Below are 27,730 nucleotides of genomic sequence, written 5' to 3' on the forward strand. Positions count from 1 at the left end.
GATTCAAATCCAAGTTTCCAGATTCATTGGGTCTCTCTAGTTCATTACATTATCCCTATTGACACATTTGGGAGGGATCAGAAGAGAGCCTTTGAAAGGATGTGATATAAACAGATCTAAACAGCACCACTGTCAAGTTTACTTTAAGGGCAAGGTAGAGTATATCCCCATATTTGGAAATGAGTAGCACCTGATGAGCAAAATCTGTACATGGGTGTGACTGCTTTTTGCTATGGATGTATCATTAAGACCACCATTCTGTTCGCCAGGCTGCTGTGCACTCCAGGGCCTGCTCTGTGTCAAATGGCTTGTCCTCACTTTTCTTCATTTGTAACGTCAGTGATGCTCTGTCAGCCCTGGATCCTGTCTGAAGCCATCTGTTTGCCGCTCTTTAGTTACATGATAACATCACCTGATGGCAATTTAGTGTCTGGATAAAAAAACTTGGCTCTTACCTAGACTGAGCTAAGTTTTTTTCTGGTTTAGCGACACTGGGCTAACCCTTCTGATTGCATTTCTCAGGCAGTGGTAGTGTGTGGGGAGATGGTGTCTATCAAGTTGGTAGGGAGGGTTGCACAAAGTTGGTGAACTTACTGCACTGTGTCAGGACTGGCTGGGCTGTTCAGCAGTGCAAATGGCAGGCATCACCCTGCTGTCTTGCAGCACATTGTTGGTACAGACGGGAGCTTATCTTTGTGCTCCCAGTGTCCAGGATAGCCCAGAACAGGGTAGATGCTCTTTGCATCTTTGTTAAATGAGTGAGTGGGTGACTGAGTGAGAAAGTGAATGACTGAATGAATGATGAATGGGGCAGAAAGCTGATTCATTCCCAGCCCCTCTCCTCCATTATATTGATGGCACAGTTGCTGGATCTGAGATGGACCAGCAGCAACAATCATTTGTTGGCATAGTGAGGCCGAAAGCCTTGGGTGGTTACCCTTGAGAACATGGCTCTAGTTTTGAATCTGACTGTGGAAACTGACAAGCCAGACTTCTCCCTCTCCCCTTCAGCCCATCAGAGAGGAGGGGTCAGGGTGTGGAAATGCTTTCTTCTTGAGAGATCCGGGGAATGAGTGTCTAGAGCAGCGTTTCCTCTCACAGGTGCCGATATTTATAACCCCATCTTCACCACAGTGGCAGTTTTTCTTACTAAAACCCTGTGGATAAAGGAAGTGGGCAAGATTCTAGGAGTAGGATTCAAGATCAGCAATGCTACCTCTGGCGAGGAAATACAAACACGTTCCTCTGATGTAGTGTGGGTCCCAGAGAGCTGACTCCTAGATCCCCCCGAGGGACAGCTGGAAAATTAGCCCCTAGAAATATGAGTCTGTCTCTGAGATTCTAGAGTTTTGGCAATATGAGAGCAGAGGATATCCTGGGAGACCTGACTCCCTCTCACTCCTCAGGTGAAATCTTCTGCCTTTACCCCTCTGACTTCACCCATGTTGCTTTCCTTGTGCTGTAAAGGGGATAGAGAGCTTGCTTCGTAGTTTGTGCTACCCTCAAGCCTCCTAATGGCCCCATGGAGCTGAGAGAGGGGTGTCAGTTTACGATCTATTGCCTCAGTGTCTTACCAGCTGTACAGTGATTAGCTGGACTGGAGCATACAGTCGAATTGCTTTTATGAATGGCATATTCACATCTGTCTACGAGCATATACATGAGTGTAGGGGAGGTGGGTCTAGGCATTTGTTAGTTGCCCAATGCATTGGCTTCCAAAATGGGGCATGACACTTCATATACCAAAAAGCAGGTAGAAAGTATTAAAGCCTTTATTTTAATTTATCTTTTATCTTATCCTTTGAAAGTATTACCTTTGTATGTGTTATATTAAGTAGATAATAACATTAGTATTGTGATACATATGTATAAGTTATCAATTTATTTTTAAATTTATAAGCAAATATTGAGAATATATGATTAAAAATCTCATCTAGAGAAAGAATGGTTGGCATTTCTTTGAGTTCTAATACTGTTCCAGTGTTTAATAACTTTAGTAAGAATTCCCTTTAAAAAACTTGCTAGTAAAATATGTGCTATGGATGGCACATATTATTCTAGATGTATATGATTTTACAGAAGCTTTTACTAAATTTTAAAAAATTTATTCATTTATTTTGAGAGAGAGAGAGCATGAACAGGGGAAGGGGAGAGAAAGAGAGAGAGGGAGAGAGAGAAATCCCAAGCAGGCTCCGCACTGGCAGCCCAGAGCTGGATGTGAGGCTTGAACCCACGACCTGTGAGATCATGGCCTGAGCCAAACTTGGATGCTCAACCAAGTGAGCCACCCAAGAGCCCCTGACAGAAGCTTTCAAAATTAAGTGATACAATATAAAATTAGAAATTTGATTTCAAGCAGCTATTTTATTTTGAATGTAAGTTAACCTTTACGGAAATCTGGAAAACCAAACTGAGCAAAAGCAGCAAGTTTTCATTTTCCTAAGGCCTTGGTGTTTTGTGTTGATACTGTATATTATTTCAGGAGCTTTCCAGTACTTTCAAGGTAAATGTCAGGCTCACTTGTTTGGTCTGCGGAGCCCTCTATGGTCCGACCTCATCGCCCACCACTTCCCTGCATGCCTCGTGGCCCAATTCCATCCATCTGCTTGCTGCTCTGGGATTGAATCCACTACTACTCCTTTCTTGTCATGTATGCCTGGCTCTCCCCACTCTCCCCACCTATTCCCTCTTCTCCCCCTGGTTCTGCTCTCTTTCCCCACCCTAATACCGTTCCAGTCACTCCTTTAACACTCGACTTAGTGTCACCTCTTTCAGAAAGTATTCCTAAATCCCATTTGATGTAATTCTCCTTCCTTGTGTTCCTACAGCACCTTGGTTATATGACTTTTTTTTTTTTCTTTTAAGTTTATTTGTTTTGAGAGAGACGGAGACAGTGCATGTGGGGGGATAGAGGGAGAGAGAGAAAATCCCAAGCATGCTTCTTGCTGCCAGCGCAGAGCCTGACATGGGGCTCGAACTCACAAAACCTCAAGATCATGACCTGAGCTGAAATCAAGAGTCAGTTGCTTCGCCGACTGAGCCACCCAGGCACCCACCATGTGCCTGTATTCTGAAATTATTACTTACTTTCATGTCACTTCAAGGACAGAGGTCACACCCTTTTTATAATCACAGGATTTAGCATGTGGCAGATACTGGTGAATTTGAGAGTGATTAACCGAAAGAGTAAGAGGCAGGGACTCCCAGTCAGTCCCTGCTAAAGTATTTCTAGGAACTTGGGAAGCTGAAGGGAGAGATGTCACTGTCACGCTGAGAATCCTGTCACACAAGGGATGGCTGGTCCCTGAGAACCTTTGCAACTGACTGGGATTTACCAGTTATGTTGGAGGGCCCCCAGCAGTGTGCCACCAAACCCGGTCTGGGAACCATTCAACACCAGCATCTATTTAGAACCCTTGTGCCAGGATCTTGCTCTTTGTGAGATGAGCTTCCCACAGGTAAGAAGATACTCTGCTGGAGAGAGCGGGCTCATTCCTTCTCTTAATGGAGTTCTCTGAACTCTAGTATTCCCAGTGGGTGCCTCCCATTTCCCTTCTCCCCTGGTGAGCTGGTGGCCTTTCATTCAAGCTACTACTCCACACAGCTTGCCTCCTCCCTCCTTCCCGCACCTTCCACCTGAACGGTTGATGGGCCTCCTGCCGATCAGCACCTGAGGAACTGAGGGGCCTGGTGTGGCTTGCCAATCAGGAGTTTAGAGCACTCTGGGGGATTTACTGCCTTCCCAGCCTGCAGGCCTCCCGTGGCTCAGCATCAAGGCGTTTGACACACCTCCTGTGGTTTTAGCTAGCGAGCAGCTTGAGGATCTTCTGTTTGCTGTGAAATAGTTTCAGAGGTAACCTTTTCTCATTTGCATAGTGTGCACGCACCTGTTTTTGTTTTCTTTTCTGGTGCGACTATAAAAGGAAGAGTGTAAACGAGAAAACACAATGGTGCCCGCTTAGAGCCATGACATTGGCTACTGCAAAGGGACCCACGTTTTGCTATTTGTCCAAAAGTTAAGTTCTAAATCCTACTACCTGTGAGGAAATCATTCATAACCGAGGGGGTCAGAGAGGTGTGGTAAGTCTTTTGTGCTCCCAGTGTCTGTACCCGGTATTTGATGACATTTTTATGGGTCTGAGTGAATTACAGTGGCTTCTACCATTGCATACTTAAATTATCTTACTCATTTGGAAGTACCACTTGAGGGGAGGCAGAGCAAGCAGGCTCTGCAGTTCAAGTAGAAAGGGAAGGAAATAGTTAAAGGATTTTAAACCGCTAAGAAGGGCTTTTCCATTTTTTTCTGGGAAAGCAGAAGTTTGCATGGAAATCACAGCTTTTCTACATTAAGTATGGTTATGAGTCTCTTCCCCAAAGCTGTGTGAGAGATGGAGATTTTCTTCCCTCCAAGAGAAAAGAACTAGGACCAAAGATGCACATATTTTCATGCCCAGGTTTTTCAGGTGACAAAAAGAAGGGAGAGATGGGTTGGTATTCAGAGAATAGATGTCACTCGTAGTAGCTCTGCTACTCCGGGCTGAGTTCAAGCCTCACTCCAGGAGGAAAACTTCCACCATGGTTTTTTACAAACTCTACTACTTTAGTATCTTCTCTTCTTCCATTGAATTCCACTGCCTCCCATCACAGACTGATCCAAATCACATCACGTTAATAAGGGCTGTGCCAGAATTTCAGTGCCAATGGCTGAACATACCTTTCAGGATCTCAGCTTATCTGAGTAACAGTGGTCAAAGAAGTTGGGTTAAAACCAGAGGGCCATAAACAACTATCAGCAAGAAATGATGTAGAAAATAGCTGAGGTATTCCAGTTTAATTTTCTGAGCCAAAATAGAGCATAAGTTATGTAAATATAAGGTGACAGAAAGTTACGATACATTGAGGATATTAAGATGGAGTCTGACATATAATAAAATGCTCTGCTAATTAATGTTATGGAAAGTTATACATCATATAAGTAAGTACACACATTAGAAAGAGTAATATAACCCCAATTGAGAACAGCAGATATCTGAGAGGGGCCAACAAGAAGGGCTTAAAGAGTCCTTTGATATTTAGCTTTGCATATCTTTATATTATTTTGGACAAGAAAGATTTTTCTTTAAAAAGATTTTTAATGTTGTTTATTTTTGAGAGAAAGGGAGCTGAGCGTGAACAAGGGAGGGGCAGGGAGAGAGGGAGACACAGAATCTGAAGCAGGCTTCAGGCTTCGAGCTGTCAGCACAGAGCCTGATGTGGGGCTCGAACTCATGGACCATGAGATCATGACCTGAGCCAAAGTTGGCTGCTTCATCTACTGAGCCACCCAGGCATTCCGGACAAGAGAGATTTTTTGTGTATTATTTAAACTTTTTTTAAGGAGAATAAAGTTACAGAAACCTAAACTAATTGTAAGGATGTCAAATAGTATATGAAATTAGGTGTATAAAGCAAGCAAGAAAAGCATTAATCCTTTATTTGGGTACAAAATGACGTGAAGGAAAGTTTGGATAGGGCAGCAGGAATAAGACATATCTAGATTTAAATCCTGACACAGTCTTTACTGACCGTGTAATCTAGGTAATATTACTCTAAATCAGGGCTTTAAAAGTGTGGTTCATGGACACCTTGCTTTATTACTAATTGCAGAACTCACTCAAAATGCAGATCAGTAGTATTTTAAAACCATCTCCATTGATTCTTATGCATGCTCAGGTTCAAGAACATCTGCTCTCAGTCTTGGCTTCCCTGTGTATAAAGTGTGGTGCCAGTGTCACAGCATCTTTATGAAGCTTCGGTGATACAAATATTAATGCAATGCCTGGCATGTTAAAGACACTGGATTCATATTATTCTCTTACTATTTTAATGAGCATATTATTGCTAGTAATACCACTATTAATACCTTACTGTAATTTCTACTCTTATTGTTAGATGCCAATGTCACAGCATCTTTATGAAGCTTTTGTGGTATAAAATAAATATTAATGCAATGCCTGACACATTAAAAAAACCTGAACTCATGTTATTATCTTATTTTAATGGACACATTATTACTAGTAATAGTACTATTAATGCCATTCTGTAATTACTGCTACTCTTACTAAATTACTGCTACAAATCTTTCTTGTCCATCATGAGCATTGAAGATGAATTCACTTTGTAGCCTCATAACCACTTTATGAGGCACTATTACTATCCTTTATCAGCCACGAGACTGAGACTTAAAGGCCATAAAGCTCATTGGTAGAGGGACAAATTTGGACCCAGAGGTCTGACTTTGGAGCTCTTACATGGCATGCTAAGGATTCCTTCATTTCAGTATGAAACTGTTCTAAGTTTTTATATGACTTTTTGAAAAAGTTAACAGTATATCTTAGAGATACTATCATATCAGTAAAAAGAAGCTCTCACATCCTTATGATACGACTGCATCATATTCCAGAGTAGGGATGCTGACATATACTTAAGATTTTTTTCATGAGTTTTTTGCTTTTACAAAAACTACAGCAGCAAAAAATACATATCCCTTGTTTAAGTGGAAGAATTTCTTGGGGCTAGTTGATTCCCAAAGTGGAATATAGCCTACCTATATCTGAAATCACTAGGATGCTTTTTAAAAAAAATGCAAAACATACCTTAAAGAAACATATAATCAATATATTATAAATTCTTTTGGAGCCCGGAAAAAAAGAAACCCTCTTCATTCTCAAGACTATATAATTAATTCTAAAATTAGACAAACATAGCACACAATGAAAGAAAATTAGAGTCCAGTCTAATGGATATTGATGTGAAATCTTAGCAAATCAAATGTGCCCATGCTTTAGAATACTCATAAATGATTAAATAGGGTTTAATATTAGGAATTCAAGGATAGTTCTACTTTAGGGAAAAAGTCTATTAACATCATTATGGCAAAATTAGAACTTTCTCCCTTCCCTAAGAAAGCACTTTGATTCTTTTTTATAATAATGAGGCACAATTTTCACTACATGCAGAGCCAGAAAATGGTAAGAGCTTCACTCTCCCTCTCTCTTATCAAATAAAATGCCGATCTCCATCTACAATTCTCTGTTTCTCTACCTGAGTATGGTTTTCTTAAATACCCAGACTGTTCAAGGCTCCAGAGCCAACAGGGCTTTGGGAGTTAATGATGGAAGTGTTGTCTAGTGTAGGAAGCTAAGTATGAGTGAGCAGAGAAAACTATTCTAGGGTAGTGGGGCAGAGAGAAGAATGTGATAAGAAGAGCTGAAGGAGGAACAGACAATTCAAAAACAGAAATTATGGCTATTTACAAGTCTCTCAGAGTATTTGGAACACAGAGGGAAAAATTTCTCCATGTTATTTCATATAAGATTTAAAGCAAATAAATCTAAAATCTAAGCATCTCATTCCAGCAAGATTTTTGAGGGTATTCCATATTCTTATATTTTTCCTTCTATATATGTAGGCTCCCTCTTGAATGTGGCATAGAGCTATTTGTAGCCTTGGCTAAAGACAAAAGCTAATAATCAACACGTGTCAAACTTATGTGCTTCCTACCTGAAGGAAAAATGGTAGCATCATAGTATCAAAAGGATTTTGTAGGAGCATCAAGAGGATTTTACCCCAAAGGCTGATCAGTCTATAAAAGAGAAAGCATTTGATCAATTTCAATAACTGCTAAACAACAAAAATGATTAGGTTATACATGGAAGGATTTCCCTTAACTTGATATAAAATATTTACAAGAAGTCCACAGGAAACATCTTAAATAACCTTGAAAGGTTAACTGCATCCAATTAGAGTCAGGAGCAAAACATGAATGCCTGCCATCATTCCTATTATTGGAAGTGCTCGGCAATGCAGTAGAATAAGATAAAATATAATAAAGGGAATAACAATTAGAAAGAGGAAAATAATTGTTGGTAAACCCACATCATTGCGTTTTTTTTTTCCAGAAAAATACAAGAGATTCCAGGGAGACTCTATTAAACAGGAGAGGTAGGCAAAAGGACTGAAGCTAACAGCATACAATGAGAAATAGCATTTTTTTTTTAGTTTTAAATTTTTATTTATTACATTCCAAATTTTATTAAATGGCTATTATATTTGCAGTTGGACAAAAATCAACATATGTTATGAAAAGCATTTTTTTTTTTTTACAAATAGTTTATTGTCAAATTAGTTTCCACATAACACCCAGTGCTCATCCCCACAAGTGCCCTCCTCCACGCCCATCCCCCCTCCCGCCTACATCCATCAGTTCTCAGTTTTTGTCAGCATTCAAGAGTCTCTCATGGTTTGCCTCTCTCCCTTTCCCCCACCATTTCCCCCCTTCTTCTCCCCCTTGTTCCTCAGTTAAGTTCCTCCTAATCCTCCTATACGTGCAAACATATGATATTTGTCCTTCTCTGCCTGACTTATTTCGCTCAGCATAACACCCTCAAGGTCCATCCATGTTGCTACACATGGCCTGATTTCATTCTTTCTCATTGCCACGTAGTGTAGTATTCCATGGTATAGATAAACCACATCTTCTTGATCCATTCATCTGTTGATGGACACTTAGGCTCTTTCCATGTTTTAGCTATTGTGGAGAGTGCTGCTATGAACATTGGGGTACATGTGCTCCTATGCATCAGCAGAGAAATAGCATTTCTAAATGAAAAAGGTGATAGGCAAAAGATACTGCTTTTGATTGAAAAAATACCTAGATATAAACTTAACAAGGCATTCACGTATCACTTAAAAAAAAAAAAAAAAGCTCTCAGAACTTTAGTGAGTAAGCTGAATGAAATACCAGTACAGAAAAACACAGTATTGCAAAGATTCCCTTCTCCACGAGACTGTAAGTTTGAGTAGTCCCAGTTAGAATTGTAGCTAGTTTATAAAACTAGAATGTGAGAAGGTGATGATAATATTTTTAAGATGAAGCAAATAGACAACAGTAGGCACGAATTTTTTTTTTTTACAAATAGTTTATTTTTAAATTAGTTTCCACATAACACTCAGTGCTCATCCCCACAAGTGTCCTCCTCCATGCCCATCCCCCTCCCCCCCACATCCATCAGTCCTCAGTTTTTGTCAGCATTCATGAGTCTCTCATGGTTAGTAGGCACGAATTTTTTAAGAGGAGGTTAATTTGTGGAGGCTTATTCTGGATAAAGTTCAGCAATCAGAGTGGTGTGGGACTGAGTTAAGAATACCACATAAGAAACAGAGATTAAAGTGAATGAAACAAGATAGCATCTAGAAACAGATCCACCGATAGATGAGAATTTACTTGGTGGTTTAGAATGGCTTTTCAAAACTGTGGGGAAACACTACATTTCAGCAATCAGTGTTAGAAAAGTTATCTACCTATATGTGAAAAAAATTCTGTACTATTATTAAGCCATATCATGCCAGCTAAACTAGAAAGACTTATATTAAATATAAAGGATTGAAAGGAAATATTACAGATTATTTTTTATGTTCTTATATATATTCTGTGGAAGGCCTTACTGAACATAACAAAATCTAGGAGCAGGAAAAGAAAAGATGGAAAAACTTGGTTACATAAGAATTTAAAAATTCTCTATCAGGAACTACTGAAAAGATCAATTTCCAGGAGGTTTATTCTGTATAAAAGCACAGGCTAGTCTTCAGTAGACTATCTTTTCTCTGATTCTTTTCTTTTCCTTTCTTTACTTTCTCTTTTTTTTTAATTTTGGTTATTTGATGTGCAATATGTTTTTAAATGCAGGTAGTAAATAACCTTTGATATTCCAAAGGAAATTCCCTATGGTCAAAGAAATTATTAACAAAACTAAAACTCAAGCTATGAGGACAAACTACTTGCAGTACACAGTATATGACAATACACATTATTATCTACAATATACAAAGAAACCCTGTATTTTTTTCTGAATGAAGAAAAATGCTAATGACAGTCACAGAGAAATGAACAAAATGGCCAAAAATCATGAAAAAAAATTCTGAACCTCACTACTAATGAGGAAAATGTTAATTAAAAAAAATTAGATATCCTTTTTTGGCCCCCATATTAGCACAAATTCTTGATTGTACAAGTTAGCACTTACCGAGTATTTGCTCTTTGATATGTATGTGCTTTACACACTGACATTCTTATCTTCATAATAACCTTATCAGATATGTATGATTAGTATCCATACTTTATAGATGAGGATTTAGTTAAAACTGTTATGTTATTAACATTATATAACAGTTATGTAAACATCTGTAAATTTTACTTGATTTTATGCATACCAGTTTTTTTTTTAACCCATGTCTTCCTCTTTTCTGGATTTTTTATTTGCTGACATATATCTTCTAGCAATTCATTCATAGAGCAACTGAAGAACTTTGATGATTCTATTTTCTGACACACAGGACTGAAATCCATTTAGTTTTTATTTTTTGTCAGAAATTTGTTTTAATCTTTGGAAAACTTTAAGGATTTTATCTTACTCACTGGACTCTTATTATCAGGATATATATTTTTTTGACCATGATAAGTTATGTTCTTAATGGTTCTCTCCCTGATATTTTGCTTGATTTTCCTTTTGAAATGCGTAAGTAGATAGGTATTAGAACTTTAGGGTACATTGGTATGTTTTATAAACTTCCCTCTAATATTTTCTTTTTACTCTTTTTGTTTTTGGGAGAATCTTTGAGCTTGATTTTGCATCTCAAATTTCTAACACTGTCCATTTTACTATTCAATCTACCAATTAAAAATTTGATGGTACAACATTGTATATTAATTATAATTCACTAAATTTTTTATTGCTGGTAATTTAAAAAAATACCATACATCTAATTGTTTTTGCTTTCATGCATATAGTTCCTAAAGTATCTAGAAATATGCTTAAACTAGACCCTTCTATTTGCTGTATTTTGTGTCTTTGGGTATTCTTGGGATTATTAAATTGATTACTGATTATTTAGTATCTCTTTTATAGTTCTCTATTTATATTTACAATTCCTTGTTTACCTACCCATGAATCATTGTTTTATGAAGTTGTCTCCAGGGACTATGAGTGAGTAAAAATGCAATATGGAGATCTTTCTGGAGGGCAGTGTAATCTATGCAAGGTGCTGGAGTTTGGTTTTGTCTAAATATTGATTTGGCAAGCAAAACCTGAAATCAGAACCAGTTAAGACATTGGACCAAACTTCAATCCCAATGGTAGAGTCAAAATTTTCCTGGATTCACAGATACTAAGTAGCAGGAAGCATTTCAGAATTATCCAAGTGTAAAAATGGCAAAGATGGACATAAATGGGAAAAGGAGCACTAGATACCAAAATGTAAACTAAGGACCACTAGAAATAGAAAGTAAAAAAAAAAAAAAAAAAAAAAAAAAGTCAGGTAAGAAGAGACAGGAGAGCTAACTCTCTTTCTCAAGGCATTGCTAGCAGAGGATAAAAATTGTAAGCCAGGAAAGAATAAAAGAAGAAAAGACTCTCTCTCTCTCTCTCTCTCACACACACACACACACATACACACCAGTACAATTTTGCATATATCAAATAAAAAATAACGTTTATTTTTAATTTCAGGTACAATTTCAAAACTGTTTAAAAATAATGCATTCACATTGTTCAAAATTTTAAAAAAACACAGAAAAATACTCATTGGAAATTCTCCCTTCATCTCTGTCTGTCTTCCATTTAGCTTCATTTCCTAAATACAACAGTATTACTAAGCCCTTGATTATCCTTCCAGAGATAGTTTGTGCTGCATATAACAAAAAAAACTTAAATCACCTTTCTTTAACCATTTTCTTTACATAAATGATAGCATATTACAAACTATGATACACCTTGCTTTAAAATATACAATTTGACAATTGCTCTGTATTAATACATTAAGTACCACTTCATTTTTAAGAGGTTTATTGAAGCATAATTCACATTCCATATAATTCATCCATTTAAAGTGTACAATTCAGTAGCTTTGGTATATAGAGTTGTGCAATCATCACTGTAATCAGTTTTAGAACGTTTTCACTACCCAGCAAAAAAAAAAAAAAACCAAAAACCCATATCCCTTAGCAATCACTCCCTAACCCCTCTATCCACCGCCCACCCCACCCCCCCAGCCCCAAGCAACCACTAATTTACTTTCTGTCTCTATAGATTTACCAATTCTGGAATTTCATATAAATGAAATTATACAGAGGCTTTTTACACTTTGTATAATGTTATCAAGGTTTATCCATATTATAGTATGAAACCAGTGTCTTTTTGAGAAGAGACAGATGGCTAAAAAGACCTCCTAGTTCAAATATATGTTTGGTTTGATATATGGATATATACACATATATGTTATTAACATTAATAATCTCATGTGTTTCTACAACACTCATCTTTATGCATTAATTCTCATCAGTTACTTTAAAAAGAACCCCCTTCAGATGTTGCTAAGCTAATATAATTTCTTAGGGAAATACTACGCCCAGTGTCCCCATATACAGGTTTATTTCACACCAGGTTTTGTAATAGAGGTCATCCCCGACTGGTTGTCAGCAGGTGGAGTTTTGATGTTTATATTGTATGATTTGGAGGGAAGCTGAAGGTGTGTTCTAGCTTCACACTTTCCCCAGGGTATTAAATTTTTATGCTTTGTCCCAACCCTCAGTTTCCTCTTGAAAGGAGGTGAGTGCATATAGATTGCATATGGTCCTATCTTTCCTCTATTAGAGAAAGTGCTTTACCTTCTCTCACAGGTCAGTGTCACCTGATGTTCTCTGCGTCCTATCTTGAAAAGCCAGTCTTGCTTTTCAGGTACCTCAGTTGTCTCTCTTCTCTTCCTATCTGCAGGATTTCCCTTCTTCAAGATACTTTCTTGCAGCATACGTGCATCTTTTTATATATCTACATGATTAAAATGATTCCCTTCAGCCCTCATTGAACCCCAGATACTGAATATTCTCTCATGCTGTCTTTACTCCCTTGGTGATTCCTGAGAACATAAATTTGATAGTCATCAACCTATAGACAACATTGGAAGCCAGTAAATCCTTTGTTTTATCCACGCATCAGACTCATATGTTCAGCTTTCAACTTGAGATCTCTACTGGGATGACTTACAGGTAACTAGGTATCTCACACTAGAACAACCCAGAGAGAGTCCTCTATATATATCCTCTTCGATCCCCATGGTCACCATTCCCAGCTGCCAACTTGCTCCCCCTCCATCTTTTCCTATTTCAGTACTTGTCATCTCTTCCATTATCCATTGCTCTGAGTGATTCTTGACACTTCAACCAATCTTGTATATTCTGTTCCAAACTATTTTTCAAATCTGTCTGTTTTTCTGATCTCTCCTTTCACCACCTTAATCACTGCATTATCACCTCTTGGGTGAACCCCTAGAATCCCTTGTACCCTTCCTGCTGCTCTCGCCCTCATTTACTCTTTTTAAATTATAAATTGCTTATGTAATCTCCCTGCTTACTAACCTTTCCTGGCTTAATGGTAATCCTAGGATAAAGTCTCCAGTTTGTTACAGAGCCTCCAAAGCCCTGCTTGATCTCCTTCCTCACCTACCTTTCCAGCCCCTCTCCTCATTGTTCTCCTCCGATTCTACAAGCACTGCTGCTGCTTTTCAGTTTGTAGGACATATGAGGCTCTTTCCTGTCTCTCGCTTTTCATATATACTATTATTTTCCCATAACATCATTCATTTTCCTTCTTACCACTTAGCACAGTTTATGCCATGTATTTGTGGGGTTATGGATAAATGTCAATTTTCTCTAAAGTATTTTAAGTTACAAAGGTGCCTGGGTGGCTCACTCAGTTAAGCAGCTGACTCTTGATTTTGGCTCAGATCATGATCTCACAGTAGTGAGATTAAGCCCCACCTTGGGCTCTCTGCTGAGCATGTAGTCTCTTTGAGATTCTCTCTCTCCCTCTCTCTCTGCTCCTCTCGGACTCACATACACTCTCTCCCTCTCTCAAAACAAACAAACAAACAAACATTTAAATAAATATTTTAAGTTTCAAGAAAGTAAGGATTGTGCTTCTGGCTCAGCAAACAGCAGAGAGACCAGTATAGAATGGATATTCAGTAATATATATTGGAAATACAAAACAGGTGATAGCTAATAATTTTATACTTGTTATATTCGAAAGCACTCTTCTACGTGTATATGCGGTACTTCACCTAATCCTTACTATCACTTCCATAAAGTATTATTGATCTTATTTTGCACTTAAAGAACAGAAAATCAGAGAAGCTAAGCTACTTTTTTCGAGGAAGGGCTTCTTTGGGATTCCAACTTTGGTCTGTATGAATTCTAATTTGGTGAGCTTTCCATTGTACCAGACTGCTTTTTGGGCAGAGTCATAGATGAATAAGCCAGTGTATTTGTCCTATACTAATTCTTTATTAGTCAGGTATTGGCGAACAGAACCTGGAGAAAATGGGGGCATAGTTGAGAAGAGACTGAACCTGTAGAATCACTTCAACCCTGGTTATGTGTGCAGTGTAGGTAGATGGGGGCGTGAGTGGAATTCTGGTGATTGGGGAGTTATGAGCAATTGAGGGCAGTGAGTTCTCAGGGACGGAAGGGAGCTAAAGGAAGAGAGAAACAGATACAGTCTTCCTTCTTTGAAGCATTTCCTGGTCCTCGCCATGATTGTTTCGGTGGGTATCAGAAGCAAATACTGAAAAAGATTCAGATAGGTCTTCCTTCCACCAAACACTCATCTGATCAATCTCATAAAAATATTCACTCAGAGAGAGAGACTGATCCCAAAGGAGCGGTGATGAGAGAATTAAGCAGGAAGCTCTGACTCTCCAGGAGGCAAAGTATTGGGCTTCTGGCTCAAGCCTCTCTTAGTTGCTATTTGTCTGTTAGCAGCAAGCGCATACAACGTAGTATTCAGCATCTTGACAGATCACGCATCTGCAGTGTATTCCATACTAGGTCACGAGTACATCTGGCACCAGACAAAACATTCTGATCCCTGGCCTAGTGTCCGTATGATGTCCTTTTGGAGAGAACGAGCAGTCCCGGTGGCTTTCCGACCTGGGAATGTAACTGCTTTCAGTTCCTTGCTGCTCTGCCCCTTTCCTTCAGGACATTCTTACAGGTGCCTCCGGCTTCTTGTTCTGCAACACAGTCCTCTCTGTGGAGTGAGACCCTTCTTTTATTTATATTTGTTTCTTAGGCACATGTCAGTATCTGACAAGGGAACTTGATAATATTTGCTAAATGAAATGAATGAATGAATACACTTATCAGTCAGTAATAATGCCTTTTTAAAAATATATCATTCTTCTCTTGGGGACTTCTAGATACTCTAGATTAAAAACAGGATTGGGGCACCTGGGTGACTCAGTTGGTTAAGCGTCCGACTTTGCCTCAGGTCATGATCTCACGGTTCATGGGTTCGAGCCCGGGATCGGGCTCTGTGCTGACAGCTCAGAGCCTGGAGTCTGTTTCAGATTCTGTGTCTCCCTCTCTGCCCTTCCTCTGCTCACGCTGTCTCTCTCTCTCTCTCTCTCTCTCTCTCTCTCTCTCTCTCAGAAATAAACGAAATCTTAAAAAAAAAAACCAGGATTAACTCTAAATATGGGGATTTCAGTATCTTTGCCAGGCAGCATGGATATATTTTAAAGCATTGGGAATTTTGGCAGAAATTGTAAACTCTGGATATTAGTGTTGAAATATTCAGAATTGTGAATAAAAGTTTAGGAAACTTCATGGTCTCTGGGACAGGATTTGAATTTAAGGGGAAATTAACTTATTTTGGAAAGCCATGCAAGAACTGTTTGCATTAAATAAATATAATTTATTGGAATTCATTTAAAAAATTCTTAAAGGTTTTGGGAATTTCCAAAAAATGTAACCATGGAAAATATCAAAATAATGAGAATAGTGAAAGTCTGTACAGAAGTAAATTTTATATTTACATAGAATATAAATATTTTATCAATTTAGAAAATAAAATATAGACTAGTTTGTCCAAAAATGATAACTTATGACACAACGTATTAAAATATAGATGAGAGGTTATTTAGTCAATATTTACTAATCAGGTACTATATTCTAAGCTTTCTCTTAAACACTGATTATATACTTACGAAATAATAGATATAATTTTTTAAAACAAATAGATACAAACATCTTTTTTTTAAATTTAATAATGTTTTAGGATTTTTTTTCATAGAAGAAATAATTGAAAGCTTGAGAAAAAATAACTTAAAAAATTAAAATCTCACTGTTTTCTGGACATACTGCCTTCTCTCAGATCGCACAGAGCCCTAAAGAGTAGATTTATTTTCAAATAAGAAAATATTTGATGGAGGAAATAAACCCATTGAATCGAAAGTTTGCTACTTGGGCCTAGGTCTGAACAGCTTCTTTCAGGAATGAATCATTTATTTTATAGATGTATTTTTTTTCCTCCAGGGTTAAAGTGTGGAAATATATTTGTTAACTAAAAGTCTGTCTCATTATTTTTCTTAAGGAGACATTTAAATAAGTTCTGTGCTTCCTTTGTCTTTGACATTAACAGGTAAAAAATGTAATATGTCCGTCACCTGAGAACTACCAATTCATGTCTTTCCATATATGTAAATATCCTTCACTACAAGGATTGAAGAGGGATTTTGTCCCTAAAATTATGATTAGTACAGATTCATCAATGATCTATAGAGGTAATAAAATTATGTGGATGAAGCCAAACTGTAGTTTAATGTCAGACCTCATATTGAGGACAAAATGAATACTTTTCACTTTTACATGTTCTGGAGATTACGAGGTCTAGGTTTTCTTTTTGAGTCTCAAGATGTCTAAGCAATCAGAGCACCATGGACCCTGTCTTCAATGGCAACACCAAGGAACATGGGAATTCAGATAGCTCTCTGAGATCCTGCTGTCATTTCCTTTGGGTTATACCCAGAAGTGGGGATTGCTGGATCATAGGGTAGTTCTATTTTTAATTATTTGAGGAACCTCCTTTCTGTTTTCTGTAGTGGCTGCACCAATTTATGTTCCCACCAACAGTGTACAGAGGTACCCTTTTAATTCCTTGTCAATACTTGTTTTTTGGGTTTTTTTTTTTTGTTGTTGTTGTTTTAATAGCAGTCCTACTAACAGTTATGAGATGATATCTCCAGTGGTTCTGATTTCACTTCCCTGATGATTAGTGATGCTGAGCACCCTTTATATAAATTGTTGCTGATTTGTATGTTTTCTTTAAATAAATGTTTATTCATTTCCTTTGCCCACTTAAATTTTTAAAAAATTTTTTATTAAAAAGTTTTTTATTTAAATTCCAGTTAGTAACATACAGTGTCATATTTGTTTCATGTGTACAAATGAGTGGTTCAACAATTCCATACACAGCCAGTGCTCATCACAAGTGCACGACTTCATCCCTATCACCTATTTCACCCATTCACCTACTCACCTCCCCTCAGCTTCTTGGTTTTCCTTTCTCTTTTTCCCCCCATGATCATTTGTCTAGTTTCTTAAACTCCACATATGAGATGCCACTCAGCCATATTTTTAAAAATTTTTTTCAATGTTTATTTTATTTTTGAGAGAGAGAGACAAAGTGCAAGCAGGGGAGGGGCAGAGAGGGGGAGACACAGAATCCGAAGCAAGCTCCAAGCTCTGAGCTGTCAGCACAGAGCCCAACGCAGGGCTCGAACTCATGAACCGTGAGACTATGACTTGAGCTGAAGTTGGAGGCTTAATGAACTGAGCCACCCAAGTGCCCCTCCACCATCTTTTTAATCGAGTGGTTGCTAGGGGCTAGGAGGAGGAGGATATGGGGAGGTAGTAGACAAAGAACATGAAGCTCAGTTATGTATGGTGAATAGATCCTAGAGCTCTTCTGTACATCAGAGTGCCCATAGGAAACCATACTGTTCTATACATGGAAGTTTGCTGTGAGGCTAGATCTTAGGCTAAGCATTCTTATCATGAAATAATAATAGTAATAATACTATATAATAAATAAGGATGGGAGGAAACTTTTGAAAAAGCGGGGTAGATTTATAATGATGGTTACATGGACATATACTTATCTCTAAACTCATTAACCTGTATACATTAAATATGTACAGCTTTTTGTATGTTGATTATATATCATTTTTTAAAATATTCAGTTTTTTTCTTAAAAGGCAACACCAGTTGGGTCACTCTGAATTCTTTGAGGTCTAATGGAGAGAACAGTAGCACAAGAGCCATCTCAGGATTAAAAAAATAAAACAAAGAAAGCCTGGAATGAGGGAAGGCACAGATTCTTTTCTATTTTTATGATAACAGCAGCACCTTCTGGTACTTTCCTTTGACAATTTGGGATTCAGAGGATTGATCTGATACAGTTGGTAATTTTGCTTAAAGACCTTCCTATTAAATAGATTCAAATATTTTTGAAGAACAGATGGTATAGACTAGAGGAAGAGATAAACATTGTATGTTAAACATTTTATTGATCAATTAAAATATCATAATTTAAAATGTTGATTCTACTATGAGAGTTATGCATGTCTGTATGTGATTGAGAAAGACACAGAGAGAGTGGGGAGTGGGTTGGGTATTTATTTTCCAAAGTTAAAGCTGCCCTTCCTTCAAGCTCCCTCCTTCTCCCCCACACATAGGCAGGCAGATGGTTTTTCTTCAAGGTGTTAGGGAAGCTGGCTTTCAGTCTTGAATCATGTGCCTCTGGGCACTTTGAAAACTGCCTCTTCTGCCTCTTTTTTTTTAAAGATCAGTTTGAAAAAAAAAATGAGAGGCAAGAGTAGAATAAAGAAACCACCTGTGTGGATTTGATTAAAAAAAAAAGGCAAGCTATAAAGTGAGAAGCTCTTTGAAAAGAATTGAGTTCTAGAAAGAATGCAACCTTCCCTTCTAGCACTTCTTTTCCTGTTTTTTTCTACAAGAGAGTGAATTCTTGATAAACGAATACCATCATCTCTGTAAATTAGTCTACTTGACACTAATTTTCAATTATGGTAACCTTTCATCTCTGAACTACGTGTGTACAAGAATTTCCATTGTTTCAGGAGTACTTTTTTTTTTTTGGATGTACCAGCCATTCTCACAAATTGTGTAGACAGAATATTGGATAAATGATTAGATTCACCACAAGTTAAGCAAACAAAGGAAAGAAAAAACCATCACTGTTTTACATGGCATTAAAACATAACTTTTCCATTGGTTCATATATTTATGGGAGATATTGTGGCTAAGGTTGAATGTAGAAGCAATTATGTTTACTTGTTGATTATGGGAGGTACCGGAACATAACAAGCCCACAAATAGTCCTTGTATGTCCTGCTCTGCCCTTGCATGCCATCACTCTCCCTCAGAAGTCTGAGCTGTGTCCAAAGTTGGTTGTAGGCTATGTTTCTGACAATAACAGGGTTGTAATGGAAATTGTCTTCAGCACCTAAGTTATGGGGCCCAATACAGTGAGTAGCATACAAGCGGTGGGTCTGCCAGCCCTAAATCATGCCTGTTAATGTGACCCCATCATTATTCCCAGGATCTGTGCCCTTCGCCCTTGATCTCATTTCTACAGGATTTAGACAAGTGTCAGACCTTGGAATGCTACACAATAGTGACCTTGATTCTCTGACTTTGCTTCAAAAAGAAAAAAAAGAAAAGAAAAGAAAAAAAAATGAGTTTAAATCTAGCGTTGAAATGATATGGAATGCTTTGTAACCAGATTAGTCCTGATACAAAAAAAAAAAAAATTCCTAGCCCTCTGTCAGAGAGGGCTTTTTGATTTGGCTCAGGCTTTCTGGTCATAAGGGTAGCTAGTGCATTTTCAGAAGACTAAAGCCTCTTTGGCATTGTTGCTTTTGATATATGGGGAAGTTCAGGTGATTCTTCCTTAGTATTAAATTTCTAGATATTATTTCTAAAGCTTTGCCCTTATAATTGTCAAAATACAATTCTTTAAGGGGGAAAAAAAACAGTGCTTGGCAAAAGATGCCAAGATAAAGATGGTGGGATGTTTAGTGCTTGATAGATGAACGAGTGGAATGGGGGTGTAATTTGGAACCAAGAGGCACCACCCCAAGGCTGGTCCTGAGCTCCTCTGGGGGAAAAAAGCAGTCTTTAATTACATCTGGTACTCATTAATTCTTTTTGGAGTCTCTTTCCAGATCTGTTCCCCCATCAGCCTCCCATCGAGCAACAGAAATTCCAGATGGTTCCCTCCATATGCCCATGCTCATTCTCTCAAGTAGGATAGATTGGTCACCGACAGAGTAGGATGAAAAAGCCTTGGTCAAAGCAAGGCAAGATGAAAAGCATTGGGCCATAGTTAATTTAGAGGTGGTCTCTCATTCATGTTTTAAGTGGTTTGTATAAATGTTTCTTAGTAATTTTTTTTCCTGAAATATTTGAATAATTTCATGGAAAGGAAGCTACTTAGAGAAAGGGGCATTTTGATCCTAACTTTCCACACCCAGAACAGATAAAAATCCACTACACGCTGTCATTATAGCTGAGGATTGGTCAAATTTGGACCTGCAGCTAATCTGCTCTGGAGACTAGATTGGAATGAATTCTTTTGTCTGTGTTTTTTGTAATGATAGTGGTAGTCTCTGTAATTGTGATACAAAAAAATCCTTGATACAAATATTTATAGGGCGTATGTTTCTTTCATCTTCACAGAATTTTCTTATTAAGCACATTGATTGACTTTCCATTTTGAAGTAGTTGGGAGTAAAGATGAGGTCAACCTCCATTTAGTGAAAAAGTATACAGTTGACCTTGAACAACATGGGAGTTTGGGTACTGATCCCCCATCATGTGCAGTCACAAATCTGTGTATAACTTTCAACTCCCCCCAGAATGTAACTACAAATAGCCTACTGTTGACCAGAAGTTTTACCAATAACATTGTCATTTGACACATATTTTGTATGTTACTTATAATATCTACTGTAGTCTTACAATAATAAGTAAGCTAGAGAAAAGAAAATTCTATTTAGAAAATCATAAGGAAGATAAAGGACATTTAACACCATACTGTGTTTATCAAATACAGTGGACCCATGGACCTATGCAGTTCAAATTCATATTGCTTAAGGATCAACTGTATTATCATCTCAAGTATATCGCATTGTACTTATTTGTTTATCTGTCCTTGTCTGATGATGGGAAACATGTCTTACTCATCTGAATTCCTACCACTCAGCAAGATTTGACACCTCATGGGAAAGGAAAATGAAGAAAAGGTGACTAGACAGATCCAGGAAATTTCAAAGTGAAATATGAGCAATGTTTCTACTCTTGTCTTCATCCCATACTTCTCCTTGAATAGCTGTTAGATTTTACATGCATGGTGTGTGTATGTTCTTTGGTGTTATTTTTGAGTATCTGTTGTTCAAGGTCCTGAGCAAATGAAAATCATAATTAGAGCTGTGGCCTCTGTTTTCATGGAGCTTGCAATTAAGCTATCTGTGATCCATGTGGAATTTGTTGGTATATTTAGAGTGGATAGGGCAATCAAAAGGGAAAATTTCTTCTAAGAGGAGTATGTGATAAAGACCAAGAGGAAAGTTTTAGAGTCTGTGAAATTGTCCTATTTTAACTAAGTATGTTAAAAAGAAGCCTAATATCATACTTATGTACATGTGAGTACTCTCTGGATGAGAGAAAACATTTATTGAAGCAAATTGGATTTAGCAGCCAAATGTTGGTAGTTTGGGCCATTGGTTGGAAGAGATAAGGGCCATTGGTATAGAACTTTTATTTGTTAAAGGTGCTTGCTTGAAATACTTTCCATCTTGCTTTTGAAATCATATTAAACTCACTAACTCCCAAAATGTGTGTTAAGCCTAGACTATTCCCTAGATATATTCCCTAGATATTCACTTTTGTTTGAATGTTTTTAAAGTACCAGAGGTGAGATATAATTGGAATATATATTTATTTTCATCTTAGCCTGATTGTTCATTTTGTGTCAGTTACCAATGTATTCTTGAATTTATGGTGTGTAGGGAGCTAAACTCAGTAGATCTGGGCAACCTTTATTTAGCAACTGTATCTTTTATTATTATTATTTTTTTTTTTTTTTGAGAGAGAGAGAGAGAGCACAGGCATGGGAAGGGTAGCGGTAGAGGGAGAGAATCTTAAGCAGGCTCCATACTCAGCGCTGATCCCTACATGGGGCTTGATCTCATGACCATGAGATTATGACCTGAGCCTAAATCAAAAGTCGAATACTTAACCAACTGAGCCACCCAACAACTTTATCTTTGATGTCACAATAGTCACTAGGGCTTTTTAAAAATGGCTGGTCCTTTCCCCTAAGAAAATTACAGTGGGAAATAGAGACATAATTACATTGAGGAGCAACCCAGTGGTAGTCCCCTCCTTGTATACACTAATCTTGGATGTAATTAGAATAATGTGTTTTAGTGTTCTGATATCAGAATGTAGAGGGTATCATGGGATAGCAAAACAGAGACAGATTTCCATAGAAGGAGTGGTGGATCCAGTGGGAAGACTGGGAGTTCTTACTAGCAGAACTAGAACTTGGGTTGATTCTGATGGGGGAGTGAGTGGGGCTGATGCAACGGGACCACAACCATACATTGAGAACCATTGTTCTACTGTCCATCTGAGAGACAAGGGAAAGGAGAAAGTGCGTACTAGAGAATTTATGAACCAGGCCTAGAGAGGTCACACTTCAAATGTACCTACATTTTATTGACTACAGCTCAGTCATATGGGCTTCACCTAACTGCACAGGAGGCTAGAAAAGATAGTCTAAAACTGAACCCAGGAGGAAAAGGGAAATCGCTTGGTTTACAGCCATAGAGTCTCTGCCACAGGAAGGTGTGCAGTCTTATAGCTAGTGAAGTGGGGACTAGAAAAGACAACCTAGGAGAACTTAATTTGATGGGGAGTAGGTCCTCGAGAACAGCAGGGACATTGTTTCCTGGAATGAGACATGAAATTATGTTAACAAAATTCTTTAAAAACTTTACATGTGTCAGTGATTATGATACTTGAAATTTAAGTAGAAACATTTATTTGAGGTCTTTAATTTGTGTTGAATTACTGCTAAGCCTCAGAAAGTAACACTTAATACTTTGGCATACATGAAATATTTCTTGTTTTAAATGAGAGTTTTTATTCATGTATTGCCTTATTGTTACTTTCAGACAAAAATCTATGATTCTTTCTTATGAAGGGGGATGGAAACTTTATGAAAGGGGAGATGAAGAACAATGGTTTTAAGTTATCAGATGAACTCTACAAGCATGCCAAGTTAATCGACAACAGTACCGGTAATGAAAATACCCAGCATTTCTTGAGCACACACCAGACCTTTGCTTTACATTGTGGAACCAGGAGATTGAGAATGACTTACTAGTACTGTAGAAACAGTTTAGATCTATGATCTCATTTCACCCTTGCAAGAACCGTATGAATGAAGCAGGTATTTTTATCATTCCCATTTCACAGATTAGATAACTGAGGCACAGAGAAGTAAATGTGTTGGTTCATACAGTTAGCAGTGCTGGAATTCACATGCAAATAGTCTGACTTCAGAAGACAAGGTCATATCTATGATTCTCTACCTCCCTGAAACTTTAGTCAAAGTGAAGGGAAGGCACAAAGGGTAGGGAACTCTCCTGTACATTTGCACTGAAGTAGGCTTGGGGCAGTTGTTTGAGGCATAAACATTTCCTTTTGGCCGTAACACTTGGTTTGTTTGGAAATGGAAGAATTTTTAATCATACATTTTTTTTTTTTTTTAAGACTCCTGTCTCTTTATTAAGACATAGTCCTTTGGAAACGATTTGTTCTTCCAGTTGCTGCACTGGGCCTGGCATGAGTAGTAACATAAGCAGCTCCTACATTTCCTGGAGAACCTTAGGGTAAACCACCAGAGGTGAGAAGGCTATTGTTGTTTTGGTTATGCTTATGAGCGATTTCTTTTTCTTCCACAGACAGGACCGTCCTTGTGGATGTGAGTCTTCCATTCCTCAAAGGCCTCTATGTGATGGGGACTCTAGAATTCCCTGTGGACAGAAGCAATGTTCTGAATGTGACGTGCATGGTCATTGCAGGCGGGGAGCTGAAAGTTGGTGAGTACAGGGCACAAGGATTGGAAGCATAATGGAAATTAAGTTCTGTGAGAAGGGCCTTGGGAAATGGTGGTATCATCTAGCTGGGTGCTTAATGGAGTTTGGGGAGGCCCAAGGCGAGGGGCAAGTTTACTAGTAAAATGTTTCCTTCGCAAGCTTTAGACAAGACAGACAGAGGTGACTTTGGGTGGACATGCAATTATTCTTGCATGTCCACCCACTGTGGCAGGCCATACAATGATGAAAATACATGTACTCTGTCCCCAAAGGAACTACTTTTGAGCTTTGTAAGGCAACCTGCTTTGCCCCCCACCAAAGGAGTTAAAAGAGAATTTCCAGGAACAATAATACCTTATCCCAAAGAAGCAAATCACTGATGGTGAGGAAAGGAAATACTTAGATGTTGTTATTAGGTAGCATCCAACCAGAGTCTCTGGTGAAAGAGATTTCTAGGTCTAGCTACCTGTCTAAAGTTTAAATCACTGTGTGAAGATTCCTCAAAAATTATGGTCAAGCCATTTCTCAAATACTTCCAATGACAGAAAAACCAAAACATTTTAAAATAACTGGTTCTCCTTTTTAAAAATCCTATTTGAATTCTTTTCCTTCTATTAAGTCAGTCTGTCTTTCTCTAGTATCTGTTGGTTCAGGTTCTTTGATCTGATCGGTAAAGGATGAATGTCTGTCAAATTCCCTTCCCTTTGATAGCCCTTCATTCACATTTTCTTGAATATGCTCTGTTTTGGATATTTCAGTTCCTATTATTTTAACCAAGGTGAAGTCATAGTTATTTTAATCATTGTTATTATTATGATCACATAGTTATAGTGATATCTTTTGAATCATAGTTATTGATATTTTAAAATTTTATTTTTCCAATACAAAACTGGAAAATGGAGAAAAGGAAATAGGAAGTTACATAGCAGAAATGAACTGATCACTCATATTCCCAAATGTAAAGATAACAACAGTTATATTTTATAATCTTGTCTTAAAATCATTTTATTTCTGATGCATACACATACACATGCACATACTTAAAACAGTATACAATGTAATAATCTTTTGGATTCTTTTATTTTTTAATGTTTTATTTATTTCTCAGAGAGAGCGAGCCGGCAGGGGAGGGTCAGAGAGAGAGGGAGACACAGAATCCAAAACAGGCTCCAGGCTCTGAGCCAGCTGTCAGCACAGAGCCTGATGTGGGGCTCGAACCCACAAACTGTGAGATCATGACCTGAGCTGAAGTCAGATGCTTAGCCGACTGAGCCACCCAGGCCACCCTAATCTTTTGGATTCTTTATTAACAATATGAGAAGTTCCCCAGCACATTCTATTTCTAGGACATGGTTTTAATAATTTTCATATTCCATATCTACGTATGTATACATGTAAAGATACATGTATAGTTTAGTTAACTTTTTTCCTATTGTTGAATATCAAGGTTATTTCAGATTTCATGTTTTCCTAGTAACTTACTGTACAACATTTTAGAACTTAAATAATTATTCATATCTCTGATTATTTCCTTAGGATAGACTTTTGTAAGTAGAATTCATGGGCCTAAGGATAAGTGCATGTTTTTATTTGAATTGTGTAAAATTCACCCAACATAATTTTAATCAAGTTAAACTCAGGAGCATTTGCTACATTCACAGTGTTGTGCAACAATTACCTTTGTCTAGTTACAAAACATTTCATACAGTGTTACATTAGTTTCAGGTGTATGTGATTCACATAGTTTCAGATATAGTGATTTTTGTGATTCTACAATTCTACACACTACTCAGTGCTCATCATGATAAGTGCTACTCCCCTTCATCTATTTTTCCATCTCCCCACCCACTGGGAGCTATCAGTTTTTTCTCTATAATTAAGAATCTGTTGGTCTTTTTTGGAAGAGTGTCTATTTGTGTCTTCTGTCCATTTGATAATCGGATTACTCATTTTGGTGAGGAATTGAGTTTTATAAGTTTTTAGATTTTGGATACTAACCCTTTATTAGATATGTCATTTGTAAATATCTCCTCCCATTTAATAGCTTGTCTTTTAGTTTTATTGACTGGTTCCTTTGCTACACAGAAGCTTTTAATTTTGATGTGGTCCCAATAGTTTAGCTTCTCTTGACACAGGAGACCTATCTAGAAAAATGTTGCTATAGCCAATGTCAGAGAAATTACTGCCTGTGCTCTCTCCTAGGATTTTTATGGTTTCAGGTTGCACATTTAGGTCCTTAATCCATGTTGAGTTTATTTTTGTGTCTGGTGTAGAAAAGTGGTCTACTATTCTTTTGCATGTAGCTGTCTCCTCTTTCCAACACCATTTGTTGAAGAGATTGTCTTTTTCCCATTGCATAATCTTGCCTTCTTTGTCAAAGATAAATTGACCATATAATTGTGGGTTTATTTCTGGGCTCTCTCTTCTGCTCCATTGAGCTATGTGTCTATTTTTGTGCCAGTACCATACTGTTCTGATCACTACAGCTTTGTAGTATATCTTGAAATCTAGGATTGTGATAGCTCCAGTTTTGTTCTTTTTCAAGGTTACTTTGGCTATTCAGGGTCTTTTGTGGTTCCATACAGTTTAGGATTATTCTAGTTCTATGAAAAATGCTGTTGGTATTTTGATAAGGATTCCATTAAATGTATAGATTATAGATTGCTTTGGGTTATAGGACATTTTAACAATATTTGTTTTCCTGATCCATGAGCATGGAGTATCTTTCCACTTGTTTGTGTTGTCTTCAATTTCTTTCATCAATTTTTTATAGTTTTTAGAGTACAGGTCTTTCACTTCCTTGATTAAGTTTATTCCTAGATAGGGGCGCCTGGGTGGCTCAGTCGGTTAAGCGTCCGACTTCAGCTCAGGTCATGATCTCACAGTTTGTGGGTTTGAGCCCCGTGTTGGGCTCTGTGCTGACAACCAGCTCAGAGCCTGGAGTCTTTTTTGGATTCTGTGTCTCCCCCTCTCTCTGACCTTCCCCTGCTCACGCTGACTCTCTCTCTCTCTGTCAAAAATAAATAAAACATTTTAAAAATGTTTTAAAAAGTTTATTCCTAAATATTTTATTGTTTTTGATACAATTATAAATAGGATTATTTTCTTTCTTCTTTTTTAAAAATATTTAGTTTTTAGAGAGAGAGGCGCGGGCGGGGGGGGAGGGGGGAGAGGGAGAGAGCACGAACAGGGGGAGGAACAGAGAGAGAGAGAGGGACAGAGGATCAAAGCAGGCTCTGGGCTGACAGCAGGGCTCTAACTCCTGATCTACAAGATCATGACCTGAGCCAGAGTCAGACGCTCAACTGACTGAGCCACCCAGGTGCCCCAATGGAATTGTTTTCTTAATTTCTCTTTCTCCTACTTCATTATTAGTGTAAAGAAATACAATGGATTTCTGTATATTGAAATTGTATCCTGTGATGTTACTGAATTTATTTATTAGCTCTAGTAGTTTTTTAGTGGAGTCTTTAGGGTTTTCTATATATAGTATGATGATATCTGCAAATAGTAAAACTTTTACTTCTTCCTTACCAATTTGGGTGCCTTTTTCTTTCTCTTTGTTTTGTCCATTTGCTGTGAATAGGACTTCTCAGTACTATGTTTAACAAAAGTGGTGAGAGTGGACATCCCTGTATTGTTTCTGACCATCAGGGAAAAGCTCTCA

The 27,730-nt window shown here is 37.7% G+C and overlaps 1 protein-coding gene across 1 annotated transcript in view; it reads left to right on the forward strand.

Moving 5' to 3' along the window:
* Window positions 1-27,730, forward strand: part of PKHD1 (PKHD1 ciliary IPT domain containing fibrocystin/polyductin) — a 488,222-nt gene that overhangs the window by 288,463 nt on the left and 172,029 nt on the right. The window contains 1 exon segment of the mRNA XM_039217466.1: window positions 23,929-24,066. Coding sequence (XP_039073397.1) covers window positions 23,929-24,066 — 138 coding nt within the window.

The sequence above is a fragment of the Hyaena hyaena genome, unplaced genomic scaffold (genome assembly GCF_003009895.1).
Source record: "Hyaena hyaena isolate Hyena2069 unplaced genomic scaffold, ASM300989v1 scaffold_694, whole genome shotgun sequence".
Classification (NCBI taxonomy): Eukaryota; Metazoa; Chordata; class Mammalia; order Carnivora; family Hyaenidae; genus Hyaena; species Hyaena hyaena.